Source organism: Calliopsis andreniformis, chromosome 12 (assembly GCF_051401765.1).
Source record: "Calliopsis andreniformis isolate RMS-2024a chromosome 12, iyCalAndr_principal, whole genome shotgun sequence".
NCBI lineage: Eukaryota > Metazoa > Arthropoda > Insecta > Hymenoptera > Andrenidae > Calliopsis > Calliopsis andreniformis.
This window is the reverse complement of record NC_135073.1, coordinates 18,598,723-18,609,085: the sequence shown is the minus strand read 5'-3', so window position 1 is coordinate 18,609,085 and position 10,363 is coordinate 18,598,723. Positions and strand designations below refer to the sequence as shown.

At 33.8% G+C, this 10,363-nt stretch overlaps 4 protein-coding genes across 8 annotated transcripts; 3 read left to right on the top strand and 1 right to left on the bottom strand.

Moving 5' to 3' along the window:
- Nucleotide 1: 1 nt before the first annotated feature.
- Nucleotides 2–2,239, top strand: Mettl3 (methyltransferase like 3). 2 transcript variants are annotated; one of them, XM_076389622.1, is made up of 6 exons: nt 2–101; nt 230–391; nt 479–677; nt 747–1,253; nt 1,326–1,477; nt 1,544–2,239. In XM_076389622.1, the coding sequence occupies exons 2-6, from the start codon at nt 232–234 to the stop codon at nt 2,128–2,130; spliced, it is 1,605 nt and encodes a 534-aa protein (XP_076245737.1). In that variant the 5' UTR covers nt 2–101; nt 230–231; the 3' UTR covers nt 2,131–2,239. The 2 variants fall into 2 exon arrangements, with proteins under 2 accessions (XP_076245737.1, XP_076245736.1); XM_076389621.1 differs by having other exon boundaries at nt 1,326–2,238.
- LOC143186150 (rho guanine nucleotide exchange factor 3) lies at nt 2,214–4,839 on the bottom strand. The gene is made up of 5 exons (XM_076389623.1): nt 4,703–4,839; nt 4,197–4,441; nt 3,763–4,126; nt 3,268–3,696; nt 2,214–3,201 (listed from the first exon to the last, which is right to left on the bottom strand). The coding sequence occupies exons 1-5, from the start codon at nt 4,766–4,768 to the stop codon at nt 2,788–2,790; spliced, it is 1,518 nt and encodes a 505-aa protein (XP_076245738.1). The 5' UTR covers nt 4,769–4,839; the 3' UTR covers nt 2,214–2,787.
- A 37-nt stretch (nt 4,840–4,876) lies between these two features.
- On the top strand, nt 4,877–7,002 carry LOC143186155 (RNA exonuclease 4). Of its 3 annotated transcripts, none has more exons than XM_076389632.1 (3): nt 4,877–5,015; nt 5,183–5,332; nt 5,895–7,002. In XM_076389632.1, the coding sequence occupies exons 2-3, from the start codon at nt 5,229–5,231 to the stop codon at nt 6,730–6,732; spliced, it is 942 nt and encodes a 313-aa protein (XP_076245747.1). In that variant the 5' UTR covers nt 4,877–5,015; nt 5,183–5,228; the 3' UTR covers nt 6,733–7,002. The 3 variants fall into 3 exon arrangements, with proteins under 3 accessions (XP_076245747.1, XP_076245745.1, XP_076245748.1); XM_076389630.1 differs by having other exon boundaries at nt 4,892–5,027; XM_076389633.1 differs by lacking the exons at nt 4,877–5,015; nt 5,183–5,332 and adding an exon at nt 5,536–5,811.
- A 982-nt stretch (nt 7,003–7,984) lies between these two features.
- On the top strand, nt 7,985–10,290 carry LOC143186153 (senecionine N-oxygenase). Of its 2 annotated transcripts, none has more exons than XM_076389628.1 (8): nt 7,985–8,034; nt 8,489–8,714; nt 8,785–8,923; nt 8,999–9,260; nt 9,321–9,418; nt 9,493–9,580; nt 9,636–9,799; nt 9,879–10,290. In XM_076389628.1, the coding sequence occupies exons 2-8, from the start codon at nt 8,521–8,523 to the stop codon at nt 10,188–10,190; spliced, it is 1,257 nt and encodes a 418-aa protein (XP_076245743.1). In that variant the 5' UTR covers nt 7,985–8,034; nt 8,489–8,520; the 3' UTR covers nt 10,191–10,290. The 2 variants fall into 2 exon arrangements, with proteins under 2 accessions (XP_076245743.1, XP_076245742.1); XM_076389627.1 differs by having other exon boundaries at nt 9,321–9,424.
- Nucleotides 10,291–10,363: the final 73 nt, after the last annotated feature.

Here is a 10,363-nt window from a genome sequence, read left to right as displayed (position 1 = left end):
GTTTTCCGTTGTCAATAGCTAGTGATTTGCGTGTGCTACGTTTTTTGACAGAAACATATGTATTTTTAAGCTGTTTAAAGTATTTTGACCGTTATCGCAAGGTAAAAACGAAATTTATTTTTCGTAGATACTAAAAAATAATTTATACGGTTCATATTTTCACTAATTTTAATTCAACACGTCGAGTAGTTTACATATATTTATTAGTTTTTCAAATTGTTCTATGAAGATATGTCAGACGCTTTCGAGGAAATCCAAGCTATTAAAATAAAAAGAAATAGCTTACGGGAAAAACTGCAGAAAAGGAAACGTGAGAGACATGAACTATTTACTCTTACTTCTGCAACACCAGTATCATCCACCTTGACAAATGAATCGCCCAATACTAGCGGTAATGTATTTATTAAGTATTATTTTTTTTATAAATTTAATTTATTTTTGTCTAAGATTCAAAAGAAAAGCAATGATATATTTTCAGATTTAGCAGGACATACCCAACGCTCAGATCATAGTGAATATGAAAGAGATGTTTTATGCATTTTGCATGAATCATTGCCCAATTTGCCCATTACATCTGCAGAGTTAATAGACCAGCTTCGTAAGAATTTGAATGCAGATGTGAGTTCTTCAGATATTCATAAGATTTTGGAGAAGCTTGCTGCACAAGATATTGTTAAGTTAGTAAGTTTCCACATTTGTGTGCATTTTTATTATATGTGCAATGAAATAACTCAAGGCATTTTCAGAATCAAAGAAGTGACAGAGAATGGGGTTTTTGGATATACAGTATTATCAGTAATAGAATCACAATCATCATACCAATCTCAGTCAGATGATACAGAAAATCCAGAAAGTGCAGAAACATCTGCATCTGAATTGAATGATTATGCACCTGCAGAGAAGCAACCAAAGTTAGATAAAAAGAATACAGAGGATATAATGTCTCTTATTTCAATGCCAACAATTAGGGAGAAAGAAAATAAAAAGGTTGGAGAGCAAATCCTAGATCTGTTGTCAAAACAGACATCTAAAGAGAAATCATTGGCTGAACGATTTAGATCTCAAGGAGGAGCACAAGTAATGGAGTTCTGTCCTCATGGCACAAGAGTAGATTGCGTTAAATTGAATGGTGGACCAGGATTTGCAGAGAAATGCAAAAAATTGCATTTCAAAAAAATCATTCAAAGCCACACAGATGAATCTTTGGGTGACTGCAGCTTCTTGAACACCTGTTTTCATATGGATACATGCAAGTATGTATTACAACTAAAAGAGATTTCCATTTTGTTTGAACTCTGAACTTATTTCAATTTTTTATTCCACAGGTATGTTCACTACGAAGTAGATGGACCAACAACTCAACCAAAAGAATCGAACGATGCCGATAATGCAAATAGTGCCTCAGCAAATAAAGCTTTAACATTAGATACTAAGAATGGCAGCAACGCTCCTTGCCCAGCTAGCAGTGGTTCTTTAGGTAGCGAATTGACTCTTTATCCACCACAGTGGATACAGTGTGATTTACGGTATCTTGATATGACAGTGTTAGGCAAATTTGCTGTTATAATGGCTGATCCTCCATGGGACATTCACATGGAACTACCGTACGGTACAATGTCGGACGACGAAATGAGACAGTTAGGTATTCCCGCGCTTCAAGATGAGGGTCTTTTATTTCTGTGGGTAACAGGAAGAGCAATGGAACTTGGCAGAGAATGTTTGCAACTATGGGGATATGAGAGGGTAGATGAAATTATTTGGGTGAAAACGAATCAGTTGCAAAGGATAATAAGAACGGGTAGGACAGGACATTGGCTAAATCACGGTAAGGAGCACTGTTTAGTTGGTATGAAAGGGAACCCGAGAATTAACCGAGGTTTGGACAGTGACGTTATCGTGGCTGAAGTTCGTGCCACTAGTCACAAACCTGATGAGATTTATGGAATTATTGAACGTATGAGTCCAGGGACAAGAAAGATTGAATTATTTGGTCGACCGCATAATGTTCAACCCAATTGGATAACATTAGGTAATCAAGTAGATGGTGTCCATTTGATTGATCCTCAACTCATTAAAGCTTTTAAAAAGCGTTATCCAGATGGAAATTCGATGAAACCTACTAAGCCATAATAAATACTTCAAATCAATGAAAAAGATATGTGAATCGTTATTTTATTACAAAAATTATGTGAATAAAATTATGTTGGATAAAACTGAGATACAAGTTTCCAGTTTATAATCTTGTATTTCTGTTGAGAATATTTATAAAAAAATAATTTTATTTTTACATACAATTGTATACATATAAACTGTATTTAGGAATGGAAGTTTGCATGCCACATATAAATACGTAAATTGCCATTTTTTGTTTACCGTTGTACTAAAGTATTTTTACATACGTTCTGGCATGTTAAATCCATGCTTTACCAAGCATGTATATAAATTCTTTTATGTCATTTTTCGTGTTAGCACCCTAATAGACTATTTAATATATACTCTATATATTTTACATAAATGTCATTTGTTATAAGTACAAATAATATAAACTTATATTTGTTTAGAATTGTATTGATAATGGAATGCAATCTTTAAACATATTGAAAATTTATCTATTAACATTAATTTAATATACAAAGAAATTGTTATCAGTATGGCAGAATTTAAAGATGTTTTACATACCTACACCACAATTACATATACACTTATGAATATTTTTCAAAGACTTTTAATTGAGTATAATACACAAGTGTAAAAAACTATTTAGAATAGAAGCTAAATTGTTTAATACTAAGTATAATCCATACTATTACGTTTCTGCTTCAGAAAATTTCTTTTTAATGTGAGAGAAAAATGATTTTCACTTATCTTATTCGTAAATGACCTAGTTGACTGATTTGTTTTTGATGGAGTTAAAACCTGCTTATTTTCTTTATCATCTGTATCAATTACATTTTCTAATAGACGAACTCTGTGCTGGCAAACTTTATTAAATGAATCAATCCAATGCCTTTTTCCATGTCCATCTTCTGTTATTAAAAAGTGATCACCAACTTTGAACCCATAACTTGTAGATTTTTCTTCTGCAATTATGCAGATTTGTTCCTTGGGTATAACAGGAAAAAATAAATTATATTTTTTATTAGCAGATCTTGTTCCACGAGTTACTGCAAAGCCAGTATCAAAAAGAAAGCACTGAAATTTCTGAAAAAGAAAGTAATTTAAAATTATTTTAAACTTAATTGCAAAAAAATTACACCTCCTCCTTACCATTCCTCGAGCATCTTTAAGTTGTCCTTCAGTGATAAGCTCTGTTGCATTTTCAATGCATTTGGTAGGATCATAGTCCAATTTTACATTAATTTTTGATTGAGCTAACTTACATTCTGCAGTCCCCATAGTTTTATCTATATCATTAAGTAATTTAGACAATAAGTCATCTGCTTCTTTTAGAGGTGTTTGGTCTACATGTGTAGATGGAGTATGCCTGAGTATTTCTTTCACTAGTAGAGGATATTTAACAATTCTTGAGCGTGCTACATCTATATATGTCCATAAATCAATGGAATGAGGAGATTCTAAACGTTTTTTTAAGAAAGATTGAAACCGCTTGTTTGTTAATCTTTTTTCATCTAACAAATGCTTTGCCCATATTTGTGTTCTACATCTTTCCATGTATGGTTTTGTTAGTGTTGGAATCTACAAAAGTTGTAATACTATAAATAAGTTACTAACACTAAAAAGTAAATGTCTGAAGATACTAACCCAATTCAGTATAGTAGGACCAACAATATCTGTATATCCATTTTGATCTCTTAAATCAACTAATTCATCTCTCAGTCTACTATGTATTTCAATGAGATTTGTTATACCACCAAAAAGTGTGACTAACTCATCAGAATTAAAGATACCAGTGGGTATCAATGGCTCATAATAAAAGTCTTTAAGGACACAAAGGTCATTGATAAGTACATTTTCTCCACAATATAATTCATAAATTGCTTCTTGCCTTTTAACTTCTTTCCTACTTAAAGCATAATTTGGTCTATCTTTACTACTTATGTTTGCCACATCAAGTACCCAACTTCGAAGTGTAAAATTATTTGTACTCTCAATATTTTCTTTGCATCTGAAACATAAAAATATAATTAAATAAAAGTGTTTAATCATAAAAGTAAGTCTATAACTTTTTCTCATACTTTTTTTTTAATGTTCCAGTATCAGTTTCATTTTCCACAAATGATAGATCTGTCACACTTGGTTGAATTGTAAAAGATCTATGAAGAGTATTTGCCTGTTTATTAACTACACTAGAAGTAGAAAAAATACTGCTGGCCACTTCTGTGATTCTCCTGCGTTTTTTCTTTTTGCCCATATCAGATTCAATTGATATATCCATTGAACTAATACTGATAGCATCACTTTTTGTACGTTTTCTCGAACGCTAATTGAACACAATAAAAATAGTTACATACACTTTGTTATTACAAATTTAACTTTTAAATGAGGCATGTACAGAAACAAAAATAACAGAAAACAGGTTAATATTAATCTGTTAGTCGAAGTAACCGAAGAAAATTAAATGTTTAATACAGAAAATCAAAGAAATCTTATGAATACTCTCGCTAAACGTCCGTTAGAATAACAGCGTAGGTTAATTGGAGCGTCGGTTTTAAATATTATTGACAGTACGAAAAAAACTTACCACCCAAAACTTTTTTCGAGGTTCTTGGAAAGCATCTTTGTTTGTGTTACTACTATCATCGTTCATTTCTCCTTCAGTTTATATAAGTTTCGTGAAAACTACATACAGTTATTCATAATTTGTAAGGTAACCGTTGAACGACGCAGGCTTGGAGAAAACCAGAGAAAACCGATACATCGGTACAAACTTGGCAGACGTAAACTCTATAGTAGTTTTCTGGTTATTCTAGCGTGGTGGTATAAACAACGTAAATAATATTTCATTCAATTTCAGTGGAACTAATACATAAAACTATCATTTTACGCGCAGAATGGTGATTACAAATGTAATTATTACAGTTATCACGCGTATTAGATTTGTTATCATTTATGCAAATGTGAGATCGTAAACGTTATTGTCTCTCTGATCTGTTTACAAGAATTTCTAAAAAATTATATCAAATTTGAATCCTTATTGAAACTGATTTTTGTCTATCCTCAGGCACATGTTGCTCCGTCAAAGCATAAAATAAACAACGTCTATCTTTATGTTCCCGCTAAACCAAGCTGAACAGGTCTCCAAGGGCCTAGGCTTTGTAGTGCGGGCATTAATTTGCATTGTGTGCTTTATTCTTATGGTATTATTCATAAGGTAAAATAATTTTTATATCAATAAAACGAATCTGCTTGGTTGTCAATAGCTTTTCGTTTCGAAGGACCTAACCCCAAGATAACAGTGAATAGAATCAATGTCGATAATTTATACATGAATATAAGCCCATTTTAATTTTTTTTTTCTTCTAATTTTTTAATGCTTTCCAATGTTTAATCTTGAATGGGAATCATAAAAAAGTTATAGTTATGATTGTAACAGTATTCTGTGGTCAACGTATACTCGAGTACATTCGAGAAAGTGCGAACGGTGGAATTCAAATGTCCAACCGTATTTTGAATTTGTGCCGCCATGTTTAAGTTATCATATTAACTATCGTTTTATCATTAATTTTAATGAAATGGGATACTCTTTCATGTGTATTTACAAGTAGACAATGCATACTTTATTGTTTGATAAGAATTACATAAATATTTGGAAACCTTGTGACTATATTGACACACGTGTTAAATGAAAAGGTTAGGATGAGCTAAACCGTTGAAATATTTTGTATGTTCTTAACTGAAATCTTATAAATTATCTTTTCCATTGGTGATTATAGGAAAAACGAGGAGAAGAAGAAAGAATGCCGTTCTAAGAAATTTGCTAGCAAGCGAAGTATGGACGAAAAAAATAAAAAAAATGTTCAACGTGCCACTCCACATACGGAGCGGAACGCGACTGGTCGTAATTGGGAACTATTTAAAAATTTAATCTTCAATTCGCCGTCTTTGGAGTCAGGCACTCAGAGCAAAGAAAATGTCAAGAAAAAGTCAATTCATCAGAATCAGAAGTCAAAGAAGAAGCATCCTAATTTAATAATAACTCCTGATACAGTGCCGGAGTTGAACAAGGAAGAAATTACTGATGAGAATCAAAAGAAGTTGACCAAACATGTGGCAATGGATTGTGAAATGGTGGGCATTGGTGATGGTACTGAAAGTATGTTAGCTAGGGTGTCCATTGTGAATCGCCATGGTTTCTGTGTTTATGACAAATATGTCAAGCCGAGAGAACCAGTTCAAGATTATAGAACTAAAATTAGTGGCATAAGACCACATAATCTTGAAAATGGGGAGGAATTTGAAACTGTTCAAAAGGAAGTAGCAGAGATTTTGAAAGGACGTATTCTAGTTGGTCATGCATTAAAGCATGACCTTGACGTGTTATTTCTTTCCCATCCGAGAAAGCATTTACGAGACACCTCTAGGTTTAAGACTTTTAGGCAGTTGTCTAGGGGAAATACACCTAGTTTGAAAAAGCTTGCCTATGAATTGTTAGGTAGAGAAATACAAACAGGGGAACACAATTCAATTGAAGATGCAAGAGCTGCAATGCAATTATATGTTTTATATAAAAACAGGTGGGAGTCAGAATTCTATTCTAAAAAATCATCTTAGAACAAAATAAGCACTAAAAGGTTTCTGTATACATATAATAGAAATTTGTGTGTTAAAGGAGTACTTGTTAAAAAATAACACCCTTTCTAAGTACAAAGTAATAAGAAATCATATTTATCACAAAGACCAATTTTAAATAGCCTTCAGCTCTGATCATTTCAGATGTAAGATTATAAGCTTCCAATCTAATTAAATATAAATGTGTAAATAGAATGTTGTTGTTAGAGTGTAAAAAATTATGTTAAAATATTGTAAAATATATTTCTTTTTCATATATATTTTGTGTACCTGTTTATTTAATTTACCTTCTGGATTAAAAATACCGATTAGCCTGAGTACCCCGAAAAAACGCGATATTACCCTGTCTGATATGAAGTAAACATTGATCTGTTTATCTCAATAGTTAATAATAAAATTGTATAAAGAACTATGAGAATTGACATTGAACTTATTACGCACTTATCGCATAATACGATTCATCTGCAAAATGATAGTTGAATTCGATAAAATTCTGTCATTTGCTTAATGGAACTTGATGATACTGCATTAATGTCAAGAACTTCTCTGCCCCCCAATGCTATCAACAATTCTCTGTTATATTTATCAAATGGTAGGGAGTACTGATAACTGTCCCTCAGCCACAGAAAAAAAGGTAATTCCATAATAATATGCAGAAAGTTGTCATTATTTAGAATTTAGAACTGGTATGTAGAATCGGTCCTGGAAAAATGTAAGTATATTCCATATGTTTAATACTCTGTATACTGACGTCATAAAGACAGCAGGGGACAAAGTTGGGAGTGCTCTTAAGTGTTTCCCAACTCAAGAACCCTAGGATGCATCCGGTTTATGAATATTTTCAATTTACTCGAATGATTTTTCAATTTTGAAAATTTGAATGAATTCAACATCAGAACACTATACCTGTTCGTGTCATTAGTAAAAAAAATTGCTAAAAAAAGAGGTATTAATAGAAAAAGTATTCATATATAACCGATTAAGAATTCATGAACGAACCAGAGTTAATGCAAAAGTCAACAGACTTTCAGAGATCGCGCGAGGTCGCAAATAATCGCGCCCGCTTCCTGAAACAAGAGTTTTATACGGTGTTTTCAGTATATATAGTAAACAAGTTGAATACACGACGGCCTTGTTATCAGTAGCAGCCTCCTTAAGAACGATACACTTCGACTTTCCACACTCCGATTATTTCAGGATTGGTCATTTCGTATTTCTTCGCAGACTACGATACTTCAATTCCGCTAGCGATCGGGTGATCGCTCTTTCTTGACTTCTCAACTCGTGAGTAATATCATTCTACTTTTCTTGTCTATTTTAATTCTGAACCCATCCTCAGCCTCTAAAATAAGAACACTATATTATTAATGAAGTAGCCAACATTTTTTTTTCTAAATAAAAATTAGAAATGTTTCAATGATTCATCTAACGCGTTTGCATCTATAAAACTGTATGCCTTTGGTATTCGATGCAATATACGCAATAGTGAGGAAAGTGTACTATAAAAGAAAAAAGAAGGAAGGTTTGCGCGTGCAACTTTCGATCGTTACACCTTTCCCATTTGTAACGTGACTGCCACAAAGAAAATCTTACTATTACCTCCTTCAAAAATATTCACTTATCTCACTATTAGAAGCGATAAGCAACACGTGCGTGAAAAGGATTTATCTTTTGAATTGTCTATGTTCTATATTGGATCGAAAAGTTCTGGAAAATAAAAACAAGACTATTTCTAAAGTTTGACCAGGCTCTACTAAATCCTGAAGAAACATGAAGATCGCTGTAATCGGTGCTGGATCTGCTGGTCTGGCAGCTTTGAGACACTGTGTCTCTGGCACATATGACTGCGAAGTAATTTGTTACGAGAAAACAGACCAAGTAGGAGGTACGTGGGTTTACAGAGAAGAAACTGGAGTGGATCAGTATGGTTTGCCCATACATACCAGTATGTACAAAAATCTAAGGTAAACCACATGTAAACGAGAGTACAACTTAATGTCTTGAGCAGTGTACTAAATTGCTTACATTATGTAGAACGAACCTTCCTAAGGAAGTAATGGGATATCCCGATTATCCCATACCGGATGTTCCTGAAAGTTATTTGACCCGCACGCAAATACTTAATTTCTTGAACTCGTACTGCGACCATTTTAAACTTCGCCAGTATATTCGGGTACCTCTCAATTCTTAAGGATAAGTAATACTATCTTGTTATCGAAGAAAAAATGCCTAAGGATGTATTTTTTAGTTTTTACACAACGTCGAGTTAGTTGAACCTTCTAGCGGGGACCGGAAGTGGTCGATCAAGGTGAAAGATCTGCAGAAGAATGTCGTTTTAAACGATTCGTTTGACGCGGTCATGGTATGCAATGGTCATTACTTCGAGCCTAGTGTTCCGAGCATAAAAGGCAAGAGTATTTTCCAAGGTCAACAATTGCACAGTCACGATTACAGAATTCCTGAAGTATTCGCCGATAAGGCCGTACTTGTTATTGGAGCAGGCCCTTCTGGTATGTTATTACACGATATTAATCACGAACCTTCTCACATTACTTATTTTTAAATCATAGGAATGGATTTGGCATTGGAGATATCGAGAAAAGCCAAGCGAGTTCTTTTGAGCCATCACTTGCAGGACCCAATCGGCACTGTGTTTCCTGATAATGTTGTTCAGGTAATTGAAAAAAAGAAAATAAGGACACACGTGACTGAAGATTCTATGAAAGTTTTTCAAATTTTTAGAAACCGGATGTGAAAGAGTTGACCGAAAATGGAGTCCGCTTCACCGATAATTCCAGCGACTCGGTGGACATAGTCTTCTACTGCACAGGTACATATTATTACGTTCTACTTATAGATATGTATTGATGATTATCTTATCGTAGGATACAAGTACAGTTTCCCATTTTTGAGCGAGAAATGCGGCGTACGTGTAGATTCAAATATGGTAACGCCATTGTGGAAGCACCTTGTATCGATCGAGAATCCCACCCTCGCTTTGATCGGTCTTCCGTTCTACGTTTGCGCCTTCAGCATGTTCGATCTGCAGGTGCGGTTGAAAATAATAATCAATACTACAGCGGTGCCACTTTACTGAGATCATTCAATTGCTCTCTGTTAACTCTTAGGTTCGATTTATCCTTAAATATTGGAACGGTGTGAAGGACTTCCCTTCCAAGGCAGACATGTTAAAAGATGAGAGGGATGAATTAGAGAAACGCCTGAAGGAGGGACTTCAAAAGAAGCACTTCCACATGATGGGATTCATGCAGGAAAAATATTATGACGATCTTGCGGACACTGCAGGAATAACACCGCTACCACCTGTTCTTACCAAGCTGCATAATGAAAGCAGCATGCGCTTTTTAGATAATTTAACACATTATAGGGAAAGCAGGTATAGGATTATCGACGACTACAATTTTATCCAACTTTCTTAGACTTTAAATCTGGCATACTTCGTTTACTTTGAGAACTACAGATAATCTAAACATATATTGTTTAATACCTGAAAATGTTGACAATAAAACAGATGTTATGAAAATACGAACCCTTTTCTATAATTCGTACGATCAAATATCCCGCCATTAAGCCCAGTGCATGATCCAACTGC

Excerpts from the sequence above, each read along its gene's own strand:
- Mettl3 (XM_076389621.1), top strand. The coding sequence starts at position 232 with ATGTCAGACGCTTTCGAGGAAATCCAAGCTATTAAAATAAAAAGAAAT. Across the intron at positions 392-478 it reads TGAATCGCCCAATACTAGCG|ATTTAGCAGGACATACCCAA; the intron begins GTAATGTATTTA and ends ATATATTTTCAG. Across the intron at positions 1,254-1,325 it reads TTTCATATGGATACATGCAA|GTATGTTCACTACGAAGTAG; the intron begins GTATGTATTACA and ends TTTATTCCACAG.
- LOC143186153 (XM_076389627.1), top strand. The coding sequence starts at position 8,521 with ATGAAGATCGCTGTAATCGGTGCTGGATCTGCTGGTCTGGCAGCTTTG. Across the intron at positions 8,715-8,784 it reads AGTATGTACAAAAATCTAAG|AACGAACCTTCCTAAGGAAG; the intron begins GTAAACCACATG and ends TACATTATGTAG. Across the intron at positions 9,261-9,320 it reads TATTGGAGCAGGCCCTTCTG|GAATGGATTTGGCATTGGAG; the intron begins GTATGTTATTAC and ends TTTAAATCATAG.
- LOC143186150 (XM_076389623.1), bottom strand. The coding sequence starts at position 4,768 with ATGAACGATGATAGTAGTAACACAAACAAAGATGCTTTCCAAGAACCT. Across the intron at positions 4,127-4,196 it reads ACTGGAACATTAAAAAAAAA|ATGCAAAGAAAATATTGAGA; the intron begins GTATGAGAAAAA and ends TTTATGTTTCAG. Across the intron at positions 3,202-3,267 it reads TTAAAGATGCTCGAGGAATG|AAATTTCAGTGCTTTCTTTT; the intron begins GTAAGGAGGAGG and ends TTTCTTTTTCAG.
- LOC143186155 (XM_076389632.1), top strand. The coding sequence starts at position 5,229 with ATGTTCCCGCTAAACCAAGCTGAACAGGTCTCCAAGGGCCTAGGCTTT. Across the intron at positions 5,333-5,894 it reads CTTATGGTATTATTCATAAG|GAAAAACGAGGAGAAGAAGA; the intron begins GTAAAATAATTT and ends TGGTGATTATAG.